This window comes from Bubalus kerabau, chromosome 1 (assembly GCF_029407905.1).
Source record: "Bubalus kerabau isolate K-KA32 ecotype Philippines breed swamp buffalo chromosome 1, PCC_UOA_SB_1v2, whole genome shotgun sequence".
Classification (NCBI taxonomy): domain Eukaryota; kingdom Metazoa; phylum Chordata; class Mammalia; order Artiodactyla; family Bovidae; genus Bubalus; species Bubalus kerabau.
In genome coordinates, this window is record NC_073624.1 from 50,277,711 (window position 1) to 50,300,787 (window position 23,077).

The window sequence follows — 23,077 nt, forward strand, 5'->3', positions numbered from 1 at the left end:
TTCGAGGACTCGAGTGTTTTATTGTCTCTCTGCACTGCCGTGGCTGGTAAACCCGAGGAGTTCTGGGATTAAATATGAGGCAGCTGGCCCCTATCCAAGGAGCCTGTCTTTTGGCACCATCACCCGTGGCTCATACCTGGGAATCACCCATTCACCCAGCAAACTGGGGAGCACCCACTGTGGGCCAGACTCCAGGCTGTTATTGGGCTATTTAACCTCGCTGTACCTTGTCCTCATCTGAGAAATTAGGGAAGTAATAATTCTACAGAGGAGATGGAAAGATTAAAAGAAGTGGTACATTGATATGAGACGTAGTAAGCCTAGCATTCTTTCTTTTTTGCCTTTTGTATTTTTTAAAATTGAAGTATAGTTGATTTACAATGTTGTGTTAGTTTCAGGTGTATAGCACAATGATTCACTTATATATGTATGTGTGCGTATATACATATATATGTTTATGTATATATACACACATATGTATTTTTTCAGATTCTTTTTCATTATAGGTAATTACAAGACACTGAATATAATTCCCTGTGCTATATAGTAGGTCTTGTTGTTTATCTGTTTTATATATAGTAGTATGTATCTCTTATACCTAGTATACCTGTGGCAGATTCATTTTGATATTTGGCAAAAATAATACAATTATGTAAAGTTTAAAAATAAAATAAAATAAAAGAAACTGCCAATTTCTTAATTCCATTTGTTTTCAAAGAGAAGGATGGTTTTTCACGTGGCAGCACTAAGGAGCCCCAGCCCATAAAAAGATATTTTCCTATAGCACATCTCAGTTGTGGTCTTTTGTTTTCTTGTCTTTTTGTTTGTCTATTTCTGGACTGTTATTTGACGTGAAAAGGTGCATGCCTGCTGTATTTCCATTATGAGTTGTACTCCAGTCCATTAAAGATAGGTCCTTTGTTTTAGTTTTCTTTTGATATCTGAATTTTTGTTTATTTTTAATTGGAGTATAGTTGCTTTACAATGCCATGTTAGTTTCTGTTGTACAACACTGTGAATCAGCTATATGTATACATATATTGCCTCCTTCCCAATGCCTTCCCCATCCCACCCCTCTGGGTCATCACAGAACACTGAGCTGAGCTAGGATTCTTATTACTAACAACCTGTGAGTATTGTTTGCACTCTCTCTTGGGGTAATATTCAGTCAGACTAGTAGGCAAAACTAGGTGTCTTCTTCCTCATCAATTCCAATGCTTACATTTCACAGACTGGAATCAGGGACCCACAGAGGGGAAGAGGCTCACCCCAGGTTAAGCACTAATGGGTGGCCCATCACCTGATGTCTTGACATTGTGCTAGAGAATGGCTTACTCAGTGGAAAGGACTTAAGGTGCTTTTAGCCTTAGTCTTTCGTCTTTCCTCAATACTCACCCATTCTTGGCTCGTTGGGTAATTTTTAAAACTTAACTCCTTTGATTGTTATTAAGTTATCCATCGCTGGCTTGGTTACACAAAGCTGATGAAGTTCAGATGCATTTATTCCTGGAAACATCAACCCTAGAAGCCAGGTGATGACCCTTGGAGAGTTTGCCTTGCTATACAGCACTTTGTGGAGCATGTGGCCAAACGGTTCTGAGAACCATTAATGGGTTTTCTTTAAGACAGAGGAGACCTGGGGAGGGGGGATTTCTGTATACTATGTACTGTTCTGAATGACATATTGTAAAATCCTGCACCAGGGAAATCTGACCAATTTTATGGATCCCCCACCCTTTTCCCCCACATATTCTGTGTCAACACACAGAACTGTGACTGTGGAACGCCTTTCAGACAGGTTCCTGAGAAGCCCACCATAAGAAACACTTCCCCAGATACACTGGGCTCTATTTAGAAGGAGAAGGATTTGTGAGAGAGTGGAGCACCAACTAAGCAGTATTTGTTAATTATGGACATGAGTCACTGAAGTTTTTAAGAATGGAGAAATGATGAGTTTGATAGGGAACAACATTTTTACCTAAAAATCCCTATATAAAGAGGGAAACAATTTCAAATATTTATTTCTAAAAGCTTCATCTATGTTACAGATTCTTTATAAAAGGAGTTTCTTTTACATTCATCACATTTACATTGAAGGTCAGATTCAGGGGTGTATTTTTTTTTTTCCAAAAGCATGAGACAGCATAACACCAACAACCATTTTTTCATAAAAGCAGAAATGCATGAATCATCTTTACATATGCCATCTATTATACTTCCTTTGCCATGAGTTAACTAGTGAAGCTCTATGTTGGCCAGAGGGTTTCATTCTCATTCACATGTCATTAGAATGTATTGGAAAAAGTCGGTGATATCTTCAGCCTTTATAGTTACCCAAATCGACGCCATCTATTAATAATAGTACCAAAGTACTGATGCACACGGGCTTCCAGTGTTTTGTTACAAACTTGCCCATCAGTGGTGCGGTATAGGAATTCAGTAAGGGGCACTCCATCTGTAACTTTTCTTAGACTCCTTTTGTTATTCCAGTTAAAGCAACTGTACCTTCGGTGATTCCACACATGCACTCTCCATAAAATATTATCGTCATTGAAGTAGGAATTCACTGCACAGAATAATGTCCTCAGGACATCTTTCCTGTAGCACTCACTGGGGAGTTGCTTTTTGTGTATTTCATTTTCTAAACAGAAGCTTGCAAATAACGTAAGATGATGCACGTTGGACTCCTCTGTACTTTGATTTAACTCTATAGCGAATCTCCCATGTAATTTGTTCTAATACTAGTTTCTTCACGCTTTCATCATCTGTTTTCTAGGACTCTTCCTACAATATTTGCTGACCAAAGAATTTACTTCGTTTGTTAACAGATTATCTTCAGTGTATTTTTCCAGCCCTTTTTGCCAAGGCAGGAAAAACAAGTGTTTTCCTTATTGGATTTTATTATCTTTCATTTTGATGTATGAAATCTCCAAAGAGACTGCAGAACCCTTTTCATGGGGTTTTAGTGAACGTTGCAAAGTTCAAGACTGGCTATCAGAAGACTTAAAACATCATCAAAAATTTATAGAGGCTCATCTTCATATTCTGGATGCTTTGTTTTTAAATGTCTTGCTAATCATGCATCTCTGTACTAATGTTAAGTAATATCTCAAGGCATAATACACACTTGGGGTGAAGTTCTTCCTTAATGATCATGATTGTAAATTGTTTTTGAAGTAGTCTTGAGGATTTAATTTTTCTTTAACCAATTTCTTGTCAGATCTAATTAGATAAACATTGCTGTACTTGAAGATGTAGCTAAGAAAGAGCTTGTGTTGGGAACAGAAGTATCAGCTCAGCTGTTTTCTTGCTGGTCACATGCTTGTGTTCTTAGTATGCTCAATCTATCGTCCCTTTGTAGAGCTCTTTTTTTGTTTTTAATATATACTTTTATTTGGAAGAATTTTAGACTTGAAGAAAAAATGTGAAAGTAGCAGGCAGAGTCCAGTTTTCCCTGATGTTCACATCTTGTGTGTGTGTGTGTGTGTGTGTTCCATTGTGTGTGACTCTGCTGACCTTTAGGCTGTAGCCCTCCAGGCTCCTCTGTCCATGGAGTTTCCCAGGCAAGAATACTGGAGTGGGTTGCCATTTCCTTTTCCAGGGGATCTTCCTGACCCAGAGAAAGAACCCGCATCTGCTGTGTCTCTTGCATTGCAGGCAGATTCTTTACCTGCTGAGCCACTGGGGATGCCAACATCTTATGTAACAACTGCCAACTTGTCAAAACTGACATACCAACATGGGTGCATTGCTGTTACTAAACATCAGGCTTTAGCTTCATTTCACCAGTTCTACCGTTTATGTCCATAGTCTCCTTTAGTCTTGGACAGTTTCTCAGTCTTTTTTTGTTTTTCTTTCATGATTGACCTTGATACTTTGGAGGTGTGAACTGATAAGGTAGTTTATAAATATCCCTCAAAGGTGTATTCTCTCGTGATCAGACTGAGGTTATATAAGTCTTTGGCAAGACTGTCTCAGAAGTGAAATGCCCTCCTCATGACATTCTGTCTGGAGGAATCTCATCTCTACCTGTGGCACCACTAAGGTTGATAACCACCTTTTCCTTTTTTTTTTCTTTTTGAATATTTTATTTTATTATTTGTTTTGGTTTTGTTGTTGTTTTTGTTGTTGTGCTGGGTCTTTGTTGTGGCATACGAGATCTTTAATTGCAGCATATGGGATCTAGTTCCTTGACCAAGGATCGAACCCAAGCCCCCTGCAGTCTTAGCCACCGGACCACCTTGCCAGGCTTCTGTGCTGTAAATTACTGTTTCCCTTTCCTTCTTCCTGTTTTGGAAGTGAGTCATGATACCTACCCCATACTGGAAGTAAGAAAATTGATCTCCGCTTCCTGGGGAGGGGGTGGAATCTACGTATATCATTGGGGTTCTTCTCCAAGGAGTTTTGTCTCTTTCCCGCGTTTATACTTATTTCTTAGATCATGAAGTCATATCCCCATGGGCTCATATAGATTTATTTTGTACTTTGGGTTATAATGCAGGACTCTTTTTAAGTCCTTTGTTCATTTTGTGACAGTTGTTTTAGCTAAATATTATTGTTATTATCAAGTAATATTCATAAATGCACTGAAAGAGATATTAGTATGATTGGTAATACACTTAGCCAGGCATATTTGTTCCCCAGTACATCTCAACATGAGAGTTCAGGACCCTGACCTCTGCATTGACACAGTGAGACATGGACGCTCCAGTGACAGAGCCCTCCCTGCCTCTCCTCCTCTCTCTGTTTCTTGCTCTCTCTGCCTCCTCTGTCCTGGCAGGGTGACTTCCGGCAGCCTCCTCAGTTAGTATGTAGAGCTTCGTCATTCAACAAATACGGATCGCACACGTGCTGTGGGCCAGACACTGTTCTGAGCACTGATCATACATGGTTAACCAGACAGTGGGGACTCTGCTCTCCGAAGCTTATATTCCAGTGCAGAATACAGATATCAACTAAGAAAACAAATGATCAAACTGGTCCTTTCAGGCAGGAAAACACTGTGAAGAAATCCAAGCAAGGGAATGTAAAAATGACTAGTACTCAGGATCTCAAATTGAAGAGAGAGACCCCTCTCTCCCTCAGTGCCCCTGCAGGGGAACTCTGTTGACCCTTTCTGGGAATCATGCCCGCGAATGGTCTGGAATGTCTCATTGGTTATGCCCTTTGAGTTGCATGCCCTTGCTCTGGCAGGTCAAGCCTGACCAGTAGCCCTGTTATAATCATCGGAAGAAAGCAAGGTCTGGTTCTGTGAAGGAAAGCTCAGAGCACACAGAAAAGCGACAGCCAGGCCCACTGGGATCCTGAAGCCAGCTCTGCCTTCTCGGAGTCTCCAAGCAATGGCTCAGGGGGCGTTACTAACATTCTACCAAACTGGCTTCTCAACCAGCCTTGATAGCATCCCTCACCTGAAGACTTCATACCTCTCTCTGGAGGTGGAACCTACTTCCTTCTGTCCTCCTGTCCTCAAATCAACAGAGACACCCTGGAGGGCCCTGTGCGGATTCTTTGAAAGTGAGTACAGTAAGTCCTCTACATACGAACCTTCGAGTTGTAAACTTTCAACAAAGTGAACATGCATTTGCATGTCCAGTCTTGTAAGTTAGTTCATGTGTCTGGTGTACATTGTTACATGTGTGCATCCTCTACAAGTGGCTGTGCTTTTGTGTCCTGAACAGCACTGTATGCAGTACACTGTATACAGTACTGTACAGCAGAAGATATTAAGAAGAGGTGGCAACAATACACAGAAGAACTGTACAAAAAAGATCTCCACGACCCAGATAATCACGATGGTGTGATCACTCACCTAGAGCCAGACATCCTGGAATACGAAGTCAAGTGGGCCTTAGGAAGCATCACTACGCACAAAGCTAGTGGAGGTGATAGCATTCCAGCTGAGCTATTTCAAATCCTAAAAGATGATGCTTTGAAAGTGCTGCACTCAATATGTCAGCAAATTTGAAAAACACAGCAGTGGCCACAGGACTAGAAAAGGTCAGTTTTCATTCCAATCCCAAAGAATGCTCAAACTACCGCACAATTGCACTCATCTCACATGCTAGTAATGTAATGCTCAAAATTCTTCAAGCCAGGCTTCAGCAATACGTGAACCATGAACTTCCTGATGTTCAAGCTGGTGTTAGAAAAGGCAGAGGAACCAGAGATCAAATTGCCAACATCTGCTGGATCATTGAATATGCAAGAGAGTTCCAGAAAAACATCTATTTATGCTTTATTGACTATGCCAAAGCCTTTGAATGTGTGGATCACAATAAACTGTGGAAAATTCTGAAAGAGATGGGAATGCCAGATCACCTGACCTGCCTCTTGAGAAACCTGTATGCAGGTCAGGAAGCAACAGTTAGAACTGGACATGGAACAACAGACTGCTTCCAAATAGGAAAAGGAGTACGTCAAGGCTGTATATTATCACCCTGCTTGTTTAACTTCTATGCAGAGTACATCATGAGAAGTGCTGGACTGGAAGAAACACAAGCTGGAATCAAGATTGCCGGGAGAAATATCAATCACCTCAGATATGCAGATGACACCACCCTTATGGCAGAAAGTGAAGAGGAACTCAAAAGCCTCTTGATGAAAGTGAAAGAGGAGAGTGAAAAAGTTGGCTTAAAGCTCAACATTCAGAAAACTAAGATCATGGCATCCGGTCCCATCACTTCATGGCGAATAGATGGAGAAACAGTGGAAACAGTGGCTGACTTTATTTTGGGGGGCTCCAAAATCACTGCAGATGGTGATTGCAGCCATGAAATTAGAAGACGCTTACTCCTTGGAAGGAAAGTTATGACCAACCTAGACAGCATATTAAAAAGCAGAGACATTACTTTGTCAACAAAGGTCTGTCTAGTCAAGGCTATGGTTTTTCCAATAGTCATGTATGGATGTGAGAGTTGGACTATAAGGAAAGCTGAGCACCGAAGAATTGATGCTTTTGAACTGTGGTGTTGGAGAAGACTCTTGAGAGTCCCTTGGACTGCAAGGAGATCCAACCAGTCCATCCAAAAGGAGATCAGTCCCAGGTGTTCATCGGAAGGACTGATGTTGAAGCTGAAGCTTCATTACTTTGGCCACCTGATGTGAAGAACTGACTCATCGGAAAAGACCCTGATGCTGGGAAAGATTGAGGGCTGGAGGAGAAGGGGACGACAGAGGATGAAATGGTTGGATGGCATTACCAACTCCATGGAGATGAGTTTGGATGAACTCCAGGAGTTGGTGATGGACAGGGAGGTCTGGCGTGCTATGGTTCATGGGGTCGCAAAGAGTCAGACACGACTGAGTGACTACTGACTGACTGACAGCACTGTAGAGTACAATAGTTTAGTATCTTTATTTCAAGCCCAGGATGTCCAGAAGTAAGCATTAACAGCAGCAGTGATGTCGTTGGCACTGCTATACTTTTCAAGGTACTGTAATATGAAAAATGTTTTATTTTTTGTGTTTGTTTTTTATGTATTATTTGTGTGGAAAGTATTATAATCCTATTCAGTACTATATAGCCAGTTGTGTTAGTTGGGTGCCTAGGCTAACTTGGTTGGACTTACGCACATGCTCTCGTTCATATGTTTGGATATAGGGGACTTAGTGTAAAGTTTTAGTAATTAATTCCCTCTGCAGGGAACACATAGGGCTGGTCCCCATCCACAGGTCGAGTCACTGCAGAGAAGCCATGTTAGGCAACGTCATAGAAGATCCTTGTGCTGAGTGCATCACTTTCCCACTTCTGGCTCTCAGAGGTCCATCTGGAATTCTTCAGATAGACCAGACAGAATCCAGTTCAAGTTGATTGGTATTCCCATTTTTATAGCAAACAAAACAAAACATTGAACATGATGAATGTTAGACAACATAACTGAATCTTCTTAGAGTTACGACCCTCCCAGCCCTGAGTATTTTCAAAGCTATCCGGCTTTCCTGGTTTGTTTGTTTGTTTTTTTTGCCTCTTCTCAACCTCTACCACCTCAGGCAGGGAAAAATGAGAAATGTTACAGATGACAGACTAGACATGATCAGCTGTAAGACAGGCCTCAGGTGCATGCCCTGGCCTAAGTGTCTACATTTTCCAGATGAGGGAGCTAAATAATCACTAGTTTGGTCTTTCTTCCCCTTTCCTGAGTAATGGTGCATTTTTGTCTGGGAAGAATTTTTTTCTGGGACTTGTGAAAACCAAGAAGCAACAGGAACCTTTGTAAAAGGAGGAGGAGAGTCATAGAGGATCTGTGGCTTGTAGTCTTGAGTATCAAGGAGACAGTTTTTATTTAATAGCAGCTACCTGGCACTTGTCAGGAATGAGAAAAGAGAAGGGAGAGAACTGGAATAGAATCTTTAGCAGTTGATGGTTGGGGAGCAGGAAATCGAAGTGGATTCCATGGCAGTCAGGAAACACTGACCAAACACTGTCACTGTGTGTGTGGAGACGGGCAAACGCAGGTCTTGCATTCACAGAACCAACGGTCTAGGTTTAAGTACAGCCTGAGGGTCAGCATCACTTTAAAGACAATCCCATGGGGACAGATCACATATATTCCTGAGACTTCTGCACACTGAGTGCTGGTCTGTTTCAGGCTCCACAGCGGACATCTTTCCATTTCTTGTCTCACTGGTCCTCTGAAGCATGTATTGTTATTGATAATTCTTTTAACAGATTGGAAAATAGAGGTGCAGATACGTTAAGTTGTTTGGATGACAGAGTTGGGAAAAGCAAAGGTAACATTTGCCTCTCTCCCCTGCCTTTCAGCACTCTCCAGTCTCTGCCCAAGGAGTTAAATCCACCTGAGTGTCTGCCTTCCTGCGTAACCCCTTCTTGAGGTTCTACTAGGAGGACCCTCCTCTGGGCTGTGTTGTCTGCATGCATCCTACCGTTCTGCCCCTGGCTCCCTCAACCTGCAGTTTATCCTCTCAAGTCTTATTGCTGATTCCTCTCTGCTTTCCTGTTTTCATCCAGCCTTCCTAGTTGATAAGGTGGCTGTTTCATGAAGTCTATAACCAGGTTTATTTTGTAATTTAATAAACACAAGTGAAATGCCTTCATGCCCATCAATCCCTCAGCCCTGGTCTTGACCACACACTGAAAGGCAGTTGCTCTTAGTCCCTTTTATAGATGAGGGACTATCTTCATGATACTAGGCAGCCATGTCCAAGCCACCTTGCAGATAAGAGCTGGAGCTGGGACTCGGATAAGGTGTGTGTCTTGTTCTTTTCTAGCATGCATCATAATCCTCAAGATGACAAGGAAAGGAACTTGTGAGACCATTGTCCTTCTTGAAATACCAGACAAGGGAAGAACAGAGGAGTTTAAACTCCTTCAAGAGAAAACGGCAAGCTGTTTGGTCCTTAGACGAAGAAAAGGGGATTGTGTTTCTCCATCCTAAAGCCCACATGAATAGGGCTTTTATAACTGATTTGCTGTAGACAGACAGAAAATGAGGATTATTGAGAATGTCATCATCATGATTTCCATTCTTGAATGAGATTGCAACTACTGAATACTAACTACCTGGCAGGCTGTATGGCACTCAGAAAGAATAATAAGTCATGGTCCCTGCTGGTTCAGAAATTCCTATGCCAATGCTGCCAGGTGCAAGAATGTAAATAAATAATTACAAGAGCATGCAATGAGTTCTCTAATAGAATTAAATATAAGAGCATTAAGGAAGGACCCAACAACTGCCTTGGGTGTTATATTATGAATGCTCACAATGAAAATCAGAAAACCCAATTTGTAGTGGCTAAAAATAAAATAGGGGGTTTGAATTTCTTTCCTGAGAGTTCTGGTGTAAGCACCTATAGAATTGGTTTGTAGATTAGCAGTGTGTTGACCTCACAGTCACAGAATGGCTGTCATGGTGCCAATCTTCACATCTCTATTCACAACAGAAAGGTGAGCAGGTGGGAGAATGATATCTGAACCTTATGACTAAGAAATCAAATATATGCTTTGCCATCTCATTTTGAGCAATCCTGGGCCACATGGCCTCCCCTAGCAGCAAGGGAGTCTGGGAAATCAGAGTAGAATCATCATGATTAGCTGGATCTTGAATGAATTGTGAGCCACACACGGGGGCTAGGGACATTGCAATTACAACAAAATCAATGTTAGGAATGAAAAATAGGGAAGAGAGAAAGCCTGCTCAGAGGCAACCTTCTGACATGAGTCATCAAGGAGAGAATTACAGAAAGTCATCAAAGAGAGAATTACATGAGCTCATCCATGAAGGATAAGCAGGCTTGTGTATGTAGAGAAGACATAAGGATATTCTGGGGGCAGGGGCGACATATGCAAAGGCACTGAGTCATGGAAGACATGTTCAAGAAATACCAGAAAGTTCTTTTCTCCTGGAGTTAGAGTTTGAATTGTTAAGTGGAACAGGTTTCACTGCCGATCTAAAGAGGATAGTTGTTATTCTGTAAACCAAGAAAGTCAGTGGAGGTTTTCAGACAGAGACCCATTTTCCAAATACTCTTTATCTCAGTAATTTGGAACACATTAGCCCTGTGTTCTTATTTACCTGTCATTTGGACACAGATTCTGATTTCTTAGCAGTTTTGTACCATCTATTATTTTTATGAGCCCTGTGGGTTCCAGAGGGCTTCCCTGGTGCCTCAGATGGTAAAGGATCCACCTGAAATGCAGGAGACCCAGGTTTGATCCCTCGGTCAGGAAGATCCCTCAAAGGAGGGCATGGCAACCCACTCCAGTATTATTGCCTGAAGAATCCCATGGACAGAGGAGCCTGGCAGGCTGTAGTCCACGTGCACCACAGAGTCAGACACAGCTGAGTGACTAACGCTTTCACTTGTGTGTTCCAAGGACTTCAGAAGTCAAAGTATTGGCTACACTCTTCCCGTAGCCTTATCCTTGTACCAGGGTCTTGTTTCAGTCTTTGAAATGCTTTTTCCTGCACCCTTGATGAGTGACAGTTTGTTTCTCCTTTAATCACGTTGACTTCCGCTGTCTTCGCAGATAATGTTTAAGTTTCCTGGACAGTAGTCAATTTCCATCAACTTCTCAGGCTTATCTCAGGCTGATTCTAAGGCTGCACATATTTTCAGCCTTTACAGACTTTTCAGATCCAATCAGATCACACCCCTGGGGCCTCCAATGCCTGGCAGCTTCTGCAGCCCACCTGCCATGCATTGTGGATGCCACCCCTCAACTTCCCTCTCAGTTGGAGGTTCAGCTTGTGTATCTGAGAAGCGCTAAGTCATCCTGCAGTCTTTGTATTCCAGGTTTGGGTGCAGTCTCTACATTCAGGAGGGGAGAGCAGGTATCATTTCTCATCCTGTAATCTGAAAATCTCATGTTCATTGCTGTAATCAGTCATTTGATGATTGCATGGGACAAATAAGAGAGAGAGAGAGAGATTCTTAATGTCTCTACCTCTTTGGGTTCGAATCCTGCATCTCCCACTTTCTAGCTATGTGGCTTGGGGAGATTTGCTGAACTTCCCTTACCTGTAAGATGGGATTGTGAGAATATCACTTGTAGTATTAAGTAAAGGACCAATGAGGTATGAAAAGTGAAGTGTCCAGAGCAGTGCTTGGCACATAGCAAGCATCCAATATATGTTAGCTGCTAATATTAGTAATATTTTTATTACTGTGCTAATGTGTCCCAGCAAGCAGAATAAGTTAAGATCGGTTTTCAGAGACTCAGAAGTACTTACCGACTTCTTGTAAAAATGTTTTTGGGGCACATTCCCAGCGTCAGTTTCTATCATAGGTGAAAGCTCGTCGGTGTGTACCATCTACACCACCAACTTGCTGCCCCTGAGCCAGCGATGATAGGTGATTCTGCCCCTCAAGGGACCAGGAAATGACATTTCTCAGTAGTCAGACATGTGCTGATCAGAATTATCAGAAATCCTCATCCTGAGTCGGAGTTTCAGAAGCAGGCTGATGACTAGTGGCAGGAGCAGCGGCCTGGGAGGCAGAGCTGGGCCCCGCTTCTCCCTCTGCTGTGACTCTGGGCAAGTCCCTTTCTCCCTCTGTGTCTTAGTTTCTCTAAACTTGCAGTGACCCAGCCCAAAAATGACCACCAACAGCCTCTCTTTACCATCTCTTTAAAAAGCACACGTCATACTTAATGGATGGTTATGTAATATCTGCCTCTTCCCCTCAGTTGTAAATTCCAGAAATAGAACTTTGATCTTTTGAGTACATCACTGCAGCCAATGCAGGAGACCTAAGAAACATGAGTTCTCTCCCTGGGTTGGGAAGATTCCCCTGGAGGAGGGCATGTCAACCCACTCCAGTATTCTTGCCTGGAGAATCCCATGGAGTCCGGAGGGCCACAGTCCATGGGGTCACAAAGAGTCAGACATGACTGAAGCGACTTAGCACATGCACGCACTACAATCAGAGACCCTGTCAGTACCTGACACAGAGTTATTGCTCATTCTAATATTTTTTTGAATGAATGAATGATGTGGTAGAAAGAAAAAGATTTGGGAGTAAGACCCAATTTAGAATTAGGATTTGCTGCTTACTGAGAGACTCTCAGGATGATTGCCTGTAAAATACGAATGATAACAGAAAAAAATTGTCAGGTTGTTTTGAGGACTGAATGTGAAAGTTTACACACACACACACACACACACACCAGCAGCCCTGGCCTATGCCTAGCATATAATCAGTGTTAGGTAAACAATAGATATTTTACTTACTTCTCTAGAGCCTAGCAAAGGGGAATGGAGTGTTCTGTGTTCTGATGATTAAATCCTAGGTGGCAAAGGTAAATCTGAATATATACTAATAGACTTTGAGTGCACTTACCTATCACAGGGCAGCCTGGTTCATGCGTGCTTAGTCGTTCAGTCACATCCAACTCTTTGGGACCCCATGGACTACAACCCACTAGGCTCCATTGTCCATGGGATTCTCCAAGCAAGAATACTGGAGTGGGTAGCCATTCCCTTCTCCAGGGGATCTTCCTGACCCAGAGATTGAACCCAGATCTCCTGCACTGCAGGCGGATTCTTTACCATCTGAGCCACTAGTGAAGCCAAGTTCCTAGGGTTTTATAAAGCCCCCTTGGCCTGCTAGTGACCCACCATCTTCTCCCCCTACCTCCCTTTAACTTTTGCTGCTTTTTATATAACCTCATATTTTGCCTCAGATGATACACAAATCTAGATCCCTGGGCAGACATAGCAGAATGAGGCATAATGGGATGCGAGATGGATGGGAGTAAGTGGAGGATGGGAGGCAGTGGGGGAGCACCAGGAGGCCCGTATCCTCTTTGCAGCCCTGGCCTGGTCCAAACTCACCACGTGATTGTGAGCGAACCATCTCCTCTGCAGGTTTCCCTCTCCACACCTGTAGAACTCTCAGCCACTGACACAGACCACGACAGCACTCAGAAACCTGGGGTCTGGGGTTCAGAGCTGGGTTTGTGTCTCAGCTCTGCACCCTGACTGCTGTGAACTATGGGCAGGTCAAAGTACCATCTTTGTACAATGGACAGTGGGATTCAGATGGGCTCGTTTAGAGCGTTTAAGGACACGGTGTCTCCAGAGTTTCCGGCAGGCTTGTGAATGCGAAGTTACAATTTGTTTGTTGGGAGGCTCACAGGCCGGCCCTGACTTCCCCCTTAGTTAAAGTTTCTCCCTGATGAAGAAGCTCAGGTTTCCTGAGTCAGATGCACATCCATCAGCCTTCCTGCTGGCTCAGCACTTGGCAAGCACCAGCATCTTTCACAGCAAAGACATGATCCCCACTGGGTGTGAGTGTCACCAGCTCGCATGCAATTATTTTAATGTCTGGCCCGGGACCACCTCCTGCCCCGATTGGGCATATCTCAGAAGAGTCTCCCCTCTTCCACCCTTCAAGCCCCAGCTGGTGGCAAGGGCTAAGTCTCCTTCTAAGAGATGCTTCTCTGAGCTTCCAGAGATGCCATTTCTTCTTGATCCTCCCTCCATGATTGCCTCCTATTAGATGTCTGGGGACCCATCTCCCCAGCAGGCCACAGACGGGCACTGCCAACAGGGGCCTCTGCCATCTCCCAACTCTGTATACTGTAGGCACCTAATAGTCAGAGCCCGCATGTACCGAGCACTCGTCCTACACCAGGCAGTACTTCCATGCTTTACATGTATTAATGAGTTGATTTTTCCCAGCAGCTCTGGAAGACAGTGCATCCGTCAGTCCTGGCTGGAGGCAAAAACCATACCAATTATTTGAACAGAGAATTTAATCTTTAAAAATGATAACTAGATGTAAAGAGTTCACTTGGTAACTATAAAAGCAAAAATAGAAAATTGCAGAAAGCAGTTCCCACCCCTGGAGCTGAAGGAACAGAGGGAAGAGGTGGAAATTAGTCCAGCTCGGGCCTGGAAGGCACACTCTGAGGTGGGGTCTGCAGGCAACTCCTGAGCCAGCAGCACCAGGCGGGGACAAAGGACCATGAAGCGGGGTCTGAGTTTTGGAAAAACTGCAGAGTGGGTTTAGCTGCTGCTGAAGGAAGGAAGTGCCACAGCTGGTATGGAGAAAGGACATAGGGACAGGAAGCAAAAGGAACGGGCAAGTCTTTCTTTCTCCCCCTCCTGACTGTCTCCCTCTCATGAATAGGAAGTGGCTGGCAGAGCAGAAGTAGGGTTTGCAGAGCCCTGGCTTCAGCATCACAGAACAGGTTTGGAGCTGAGAGGCAAAAGCTTAAAAGACTGATCTCAGCTGGAGCTGTCACTATTCAGTTTCACAGATGAGGAAACGGAGGCACAGAGAGATTCAGCAATCTGCCCAAGATTAAACCACTACCTAGAGCAGAGCCAGGATTTGACTCCAGGCAGTCTGGCTTCAACACCCTGGCTCTTAACCCCTGGACCATAAATGCTGAATGATGAATGGATGGATGAATGAATGGGCAGGTGGATGGATGGGTGGATGGATGGATGGGAAGGCCCCAAGATAGTGCTTAGACCAGTGCCCAGCCATGCTTCCCACAAGCACAGGTCCTCCTGGCCTGACTATCTTTGTTGCCCACCAGGTCATTCACTGGAACTCCCCCAAGAAGCTGCGGGTGAAGAACAAGCACGTGGAGTTTTTCCGCAACCTCTACCTGACCTTCCTGGAGTATGATGGGAACCTCCTGCGACGGGAGTTGTTTGGCTGCCCCAGTGAGGCTGACGTCAACAGTGAAAACGTGAGTGGCCCCAGGGCTTGGCCACACAGGCAGGGGTGGCCTCTCTGCTGGTCTGCCAAGCACTGCCAGTGCTTGGCTCTGTGCCAGGCTCAGGGCACGCCCAGGAGGAACCAGGCGCCATCCCCCCCTTGGAGTGGGGAACAGGGCGGTGGAGCGGGGGTGGGGACACATCAGTAGGTCACTTCCACGCTATCTCTGTGGATGCAGAGGGGATACGCGTGCCCAGACCAGGTGAAGTCAGAAGGGAGCTGCCAAGCAGAGGGATCAGTGTGAGAAAAAACTCAGTGAAACAACAAGCAAAGGGTCTCTCCATACCTGGGGACTCTGAGGGCTTTGTGGACAAGACACCCACATAGGAGACCCAGGATTCAGGGTCAGTACCTGGGGTGGCACAAAATATCTTCATAGCTAGATCACAGACATAGCTGGCATCTACTGTATTATCCTGTTTCTTCACTGTTTATAATTTCTTTGTATATCTTATTTGATGCTCATAGAAACCTTTTTTTTTTCCCCCAATTAGAGTTGAAGACATTTTAGACACAGAGAGGTTTTGCAGTTTGCTCATGGTCCCACAGCACGTACAAGCAAAGTTGAGACTGATTTGACGCTCTGAGGAGCAGGATGTGGGGAAGCAGCTTACTATAGTGGAAAAGGCAGGGTGTTTGGGGTCAGCTTGGCCTGGTTGGGCTTTAATCCCTTCTGATTTCCACTTCTGTGATCTCAGGCAAGTTACTCAATCTCTCTGTGCTTCAGTTTCCTCATCTGTCACATAGAGATAAGAAAAACTGTCACAGGGCTATTCTGAGACTGAGAGACTATGTGTAATCCATCTCCGTCAGCATCTGCACTATGTTGCTGCTGTTGTTGTTGTTGAGTTGCTATGTCGTGCCCAACTCTTTGGACCCCATGGACTGCAGCATGCCAGGCTTCCCTGTCCTTCACCATCTCCAGGAATTTGCTCAAACTCATGTCCATTGAGTCCTTGATGCCATCCAACCATCTCATCCTCTGTCATCCCCTTCTCCTCCTGCCTTCAATCTTTGCCCTATGTTAGATGCTTGATAAATATTTGCTCCCTGTCCTTTGCTTGACCCTTAGTATTAAACACATGAGTAACTGGTTCATTCAGTCAGTCAACAAATATTTATTGAAGGCCTTCTTATTCTGAGCACTGAGGATTCATTCACAGGACAATGATCCCTGCTCTCATAGTGCTGATATTAATATTTTAGTAGGGAAGACACAATGACTAGATAAGCTATCAGGAAAAATTATCAGCCAGTGGCACATGTTACATAATGACATATGAAGTCAAGGAGGACTTCTGAGGAGGTGACATTTTATCTGAGACTCAAATTCAAGAAAGAGACAGCTGTGGAAGAGCACAGGATCAGGGGAATACAAGTCAGAGTCACACGAGGAGGCGGCACCTCCTCACACCTGTCAGGAAGGCTGGTAACAAAAGATAATAAGAGTTGGCAAAGACGCAGAGAGGTTGAAACCTTGTCCACTGTCGGTAGAATGTAAAATGGTGTAGCTGCTATGGAAAACAGTATGGAGGGTCCTCAAAACAAAATAGTAATAATAATAGTAGTAGAACTGTCGTACGACCCAGCAGTCCTACTTCTGGGCATATGCCCTAAAGTGAATTGAAATCAGGTTCCTGGAGCAGTATCTTCATTTCCATGTTCAATGTAGCAGTATTCTTAATAACCAAGCTATGGAAGTAACCTAAGTATCCATTGACAGGTGAATGGATAAGGAAAAGGCAGGATGTACATACACAATGAATATTGTTCCACTTTAAAAATGAGGCCAGTCTTATCATTTGTGACAACATGGATGAACCTGGAAGACATTGTGCTAATGAAATGACTCAGTCACAGAAGGACAAATATTGCACAAGTTCTCAATATGAGGCTTCTGAACTAGCCCCATGTATTGATGCTGACAACAGAATGGTGGCTACCAGGAGCTGGGGAGAGGGAGTCATGAGGAGTTGATGTTCAGGGGCTATAAAGGTGCAGTTAGTTCCAGAGATGCCCTCTACAAATATATTTAAGAGTGTAGATTTCATGTTAAGGGATCTTACCACACACACACACAAAGGAAAAACCAAGAAAGTTTTGGAGGCGATGGTTATCTTTAATACCTTAAACGTGGTCATAGTAGCATGGGTATATAAATATAGCCAAACTCACTAGATTGTTTTAATTATGTGTCATTTTTTGTATACTAACTATACTGCAGTAAGCCTTCCCTGATGGCTCAGTGGGTAAAGAATCCACCTGCAATGCAGGAGACACAGGAGATGTGGGTTTGATCCCTGGGTCAGAAAGATACCCTGGATGAGGAAAGAGCAGCCCACTTCAGTATTCTTGCCTGGAAAACCCCATGGACAGGAGCCCGGCAGGCTATAGTTCAAAGGTCACAAAGAGTCGGACATGACTGAGTGACTAAACATACACATACTGCAGTAAAGCTGGAAAGGGGAAAAGAACAGCAAAGGAAGCGTATTCCAGGTGGATGAAGATGCTGGCACAGATGTCCTGAGGCTGGGCAGGTTGCTGTGAGGACCGGAAGGATGGACCGTTTGCCCAGGGGCTGATAGGAAAGGTGGAGAGCAGGAGATGCCGAGCAGCAGGGAAGCAGGAGGCAGGCTGGAAGGATGCTGGAAGTGTTGTTTGTATTCTTGGATGTCAGGAGGATTCTTTTAGGCTCTAGTGTGGGTGGGGGCAGGGGGCGGGGCGGAGCGGGAAGCTCTGCCAACATACACCTACGTGGCCCTTTATCAGGATGACCAGTAGCACGGCCACCCTTGCTCTCTGTCACTTACCCCCAGATCACAGCATCATCCCCTCAATCTCCAGCCTTTCTCTAGTCACCCTCCGTGCCTTCCTCAGCATCTGCCCTTCTTTTCCATTCACCAGAGAGGAAACAAACCCATTAAGCTCTTGACCTCCATCTCAGACTCGGGGACGCCCTTAGAGGTCTCCACAGACACTGTGTTATTCTGGGTTTTCCTTCTGTTCTTTTCACTCAAGTCAGAATTTGTTATCATCATCAATATTTGAGTGCCCATTCAGCACTTTTCCCCCAAACATTAAATATAAACTGTTCTCCTGCTCCCTTTTTTTTTTCCTCCACGGAAGCAGCTCAAATACAAAGCCTTGCAGGGTGATGTCATCCGTTAATCTCTGTAGGGGTGAGTTCCCGTGGTGTGCTGCTCAATGCCTTACGAAGTGGAACTGCCTTTAACAGTGACTCACCAGCCCTTCCTACACCAGTCTCCCCTGGTGGATCATCAGAGGGGAGAAATCTTCCATGGTCCTTCTTGGAATCTGTGGCTGCATTTACTTGGTGAATAAGCACTTACAAGAGCTGGCCACCTGCCAGGTGCCTGCAGGGCACCACGGTTGAAATTAGAGGCTGCTCCAGGCCCTGGAGATGGAGCTCACCATGTGACAGTGTCAGAGATGGCGAGAGGACAGTCTGCCCGGGTGCGGGGAGAGCGGCCTTCTCTAAGGCTCACCCCACCTGTCCCCCCCAAAACTGTCCCCTTGACACTGAGCCCACACCCACCACCTTTGTGTTCCTTCCACCATCCCAGGCTCCCCCACCCTCCTCAGGGCCTTTGCACTTGCTTCTCAATTCCTGGCACACCCGGCCTGTCCCAGCCTCAGGTAACCCTTTACCTCACTCTCTGTGAGGTGCCCTATTTTCTTTTCATCGGCACATACATGCTGTCCACAATTACTTTATTCATGTCATTTTTTCCCTATTTTTCCCCCAAGTATAAGACTGTTAGACACTCTACCTGTACCATTCACCCCTAGCAGAGCAGCAAGCACATAATGAACACTCAATAAATATTTACAAAAAGAGCAGAATGAAGGACCAGACCTGAAGAGCCAAGTAGAGAGTTCACAAAGGACATGCTGGTGGTTTCTCTACTGCAGCAGAGGCGAATCGGGAGAAGGGCAGAGAATGAAGCTGACCCTTGCGGGGCCTTGGCTATGCTTGGGCATTTAAATTGAATCCTGTTGGCCGTGAAGAGTCCCCAGAGGGTTTCAAACATGGTCAGGTTTACATTTGAGAAAAGTTTCTCTGGGTGGAGAATAGAATGGAAGGGTCTAGACTAGAAGCAGGGAGCCTAGGTAGAGGCCATTGCTGCATTCCAGGCAAAAAAGGTGGTGGTGGGGCTCTGAGCAGAGGCAGCAGCAGTAAGGACAAAGACAGCTGGAGTGTTTTCTGGGCACCGAGAACAGGGGAGCAAGTGCAGCCAGTACCCATAAACCGAGGTGGCAGGTCCCTGGGCCCTGTTGCAGTCAGCCGCCTCTGGCCCGGCCAGCCCAAAGTGAGAGGGGCTAGAGCAGGAGTCTGTAACATACAGCCTGGAAACACATCTCTGCACCCCTGGTCCCTTGCCGCCTGCCCAGTGTTATCTGCAAACACTGCCAGAGGGAAAGGGTAAGACCTTGGATCTGGCCCAAAGCCGACTGCTCTCAGTTCTGGGAAGAGGTCGTTGGAGCCGTGAGAAGCGTACTGATCATGGTCCTCTTAAAGAGAGGAAGTCAGGGACCTCTCCATTGGACTGCGGGTCCCAGGTGGGAAAGGGCTCCAGTGGCAGGCATCAAGTCTCAAGACACGTTCATCCACTCGGCAGATAGTCATTCAAATAGTCACCAGCCACAGGGCCAGTGATCTGGGGCAGCAGTGCAGATTGAAGCCTGACTCTCACAGTGCTTGTCTATTGAGGGGTGCGGACAGGCAGGAGGTTGTCATCAGTGTGAGAAGTACCTGGACGGTGTGGTGCTTTGAGAGCGCACAAGAAGAGGAGAGAAGGTGCGTCAGGGAAGACTTCCTGGAAGAGGTGGGATTCAAGGGATGAATAAGGAGGAGTGAGAAGGTGTGGAGGGAACAGCATGGTCAGTAGGGACCAGAGGTGAACAGGAGCATGGCATTCTGCCTCTAGCAAAGCCAGCATGAGCACACAGGGCACTGCGCAAGTTCATTTTGTGTCATTATTGTTCCTTCATGGAGAAGGTGATGATGATAAGCTTCCTGGTCATTCCAGGCTGCTCATTCAATAGACACAGGAACCTTGGAGAGGTTACATGGATGCTCTAAGCCTCGGGTTCATCATCTGATAAGTAACTGCAGGCAGTGATGCCTTTGTCATAGTGTCTCACAGATAATTTATGTTAAATCACCAAAAATAGGGCTTAGCACCCAGAACACAATATTCATTGAGATGGGGTTTTTTACAAACCACCTGCCTGATCATAATCTGTTGTTATACAAATGGGTTTGGGATCTTTAAGATTTTTTTTTTCTAGGAAGACCTAGTAGAGAGTTGAACCTATATCTCTGTGTATAAAGCATGGGCGGGGACTGTCACATTTGCTCTGGTTCAAACAATCCCAGGTAGATTTCCCTGCAATTAAGAGAATTTGGGTAGGAAGGAAGAGGCCATTTGGTTGGTCTCGGTGCCAGAAAGAGGGAAAGAGAAAGGAAAAAGGAGAAGTAGGAGGGAAGGAGCATAAATTCAGGAAGTTGGGGATTCAACCCTTCAGTAAGCAGCAGACCCCATCTTCCAGCCTCTGAGGTACAAAGCAAGATGATATTGTTTGGAAGAGCTCGGGCTCCTCATGTGGTGTAGAATGACACAGCTAATGGGACACAGTCACTCCTGTCCCGTAGTTTGTCTGGGCATCTCTTCCTGGAACCAGTAAATTAATCTGTGTAATGCAATAAGCATTCACTTGGCCTTAGTTACTATAATTTGACTGAAGTTGCAATGGAGGCTAGAATTTTATATATTAGCATTTCTCTCCCCTTTCCTCAGCAACCCAGCCCCTCAAGCATAGCCAAGAAACCCTGGGACTCCTCAGAACACAGCTGGATAATCATGGATATTCTCCACCCCCTAATCCATGCAAAAATCCTTCTACAGCATCCCTAACAGGCTCGCATCTGGCTTCTGCTGGAATCTTCCCAAAGACAGGGAGCCCACCATCTCCAACAGCTTACTGCACTGTTAGAAGGCTCCAGATGCTAACCCATTCTTCCTCATGTTGAGTTGAAATCCCCGCTTCTGGAAATAATCCATTAATCTGAGTGCTGTCCTTTGGAGCAGTGAAAAATAAGGACACCCCCTGTGGTCCCCAACAGTGGGGCAGATAGTGTCGCTTCCATACAATGTGTTATCCAGAAACATGTAGCTCTCCCCCAGGCACTGTATTTATAGCAGGCTGCTTTTATCATCAAGAGTGCCTTGCTCCACCTCAGGGATTTTTTTCCAGATAAAAGAAACTCACCTTTTTAAATGCAAGGCCATTAAAATATATATTGTTATAGATATTTTATACTTTCCAATTTGGATGGGAAGTACATGCCCTTCCTCAGTAACCAAAGTGTACCAAACTCAATTTACAATTTTCAGTGACTAAGGTTGCACTGAGTGGGCTGAAGGGGCAGGAATTGGCCAGAGGAGGGAAGATGCTGTTTATCCTGGCAGGAAACGGCCTCGGACTGTTTGCTGTTTATTCTGCAGATTTCATTCTGACAGCTGTCACTTTCAGTTCATCAGCTTCAGAATAGCCCTTTCTGGGCTCACCACCCTGTGCATCCTTCCTCTAGCAGCCAAAAAAAAAAAAAAGGGAATCCAATGGTCAAAGTCCAATGGTAAAATAATTATCCACTGTCATGTTAGAAGTTAAATTATGAAACATAACATCCAAGGCGTGGGAAAAAAAACAAGACCGGACATCACTGAGTTTTCACATTTATATGTAATTGTAAGTCAATAGACAGTGTCAGCAAACAGAGTTTTCTTTCATTTCTGTCTTTATTTTGGCTTTGCTGGGGGTTCACTGCTGCTTGGACTTTCCTCTGGTTGCCCTGAGTGGGGGCTACTCTCTAGTTGCGGTGTGCAGGCTTCCCATCGCAATGGCTTTTCTTGTTGTGGAGCTCAGGCTCTAGGCCACGCGGGCTTCAGTAGTTGTGGCACATGGGCTCTGTAGTTTCGGCTCCCAGGCTCTAGAGTACGGGCTCAATAGTTGTACACAGGCTTAGTTGCTCCATGGCACGTGGGATCTTCCCTGACTGGGGATCAAACCTGTGTCTCCTGCATTAGCAGGCAGATTCTTTACTACTGAGCCACTAGGGAAGCCCCCAGCTTAGAACTGTCTTATCCCATACCCACAGCAGACGTCACTAATTGATGACCTCACTCAGCCATCTGGGGTCAGCCCCAGACTCAGAATCCTCCCCAAGACAGCATGCCAGAGAACACGAGATGCCGAAGCCTACTGGGGCATCCACGCCCTATGCCTTAGTCACTGTGTTCTCTCCTGCCTTGGAAGAGCTCTCTGTGCTGCTCAAAGAGCTTTCTCTGTTTCTTCTGGCCTTTGACAATTAGAGATTTCCTGCAGAGAAAGTAAAGAGGAAATGCAACTTTCTTCTTCACCACAATCAAGGGAGGGAGGCATTAACAAGTCACATTTCACAGATAAGAAAGCTCAGAGATGAGTTACGTGCTCAAAGTCAAGCAACTCCTACATGGTGGGGCCGTTATTGGAAACCAGGTTGCCTGACTTTGAAGCCATGCTTCTCAAGTGAATGTAGATCCCTATTTAAAATTAACAGAAGATGGACTGCCCTGGTGGTCCAGTGGTTAAGACTCCATGCTTCCACTGCAGAAGACATGGGTTCAATCCCTGTTTGGGGAAGTTCCGCATGCTACATGACATGGCCAAAAAAATATATTGTTGTTGTTTAGTCACGAAGTCATATCAGACTCTTGCAGCCCTGTGGACTGTAGCCTGCCAGGCTCCTCTGCTCATAAAATTTCCCAGGCAAGAATACTGTAGTGGGCTGGTTGCCCTTTCCTTCTCCAGGGGATCTTTC

At 45.0% G+C, this 23,077-nt stretch overlaps 1 protein-coding gene across 6 annotated transcripts in view; it reads left to right on the plus strand.

Annotated features, from left to right (window-relative positions):
* Positions 1-23,077, plus strand: part of LARGE1 (LARGE xylosyl- and glucuronyltransferase 1) — a 458,303-nt gene that overhangs the window by 383,868 nt on the left and 51,358 nt on the right. For all 6 annotated transcript variants that reach the window (XM_055574698.1, XM_055574701.1, XM_055574705.1 and 3 more), the window contains one exon: positions 15,008-15,163. In XM_055574698.1, the coding sequence (XP_055430673.1) occupies positions 15,008-15,163 (156 nt within the window). The remainder of the gene's footprint in view (positions 1-15,007; positions 15,164-23,077) is intronic.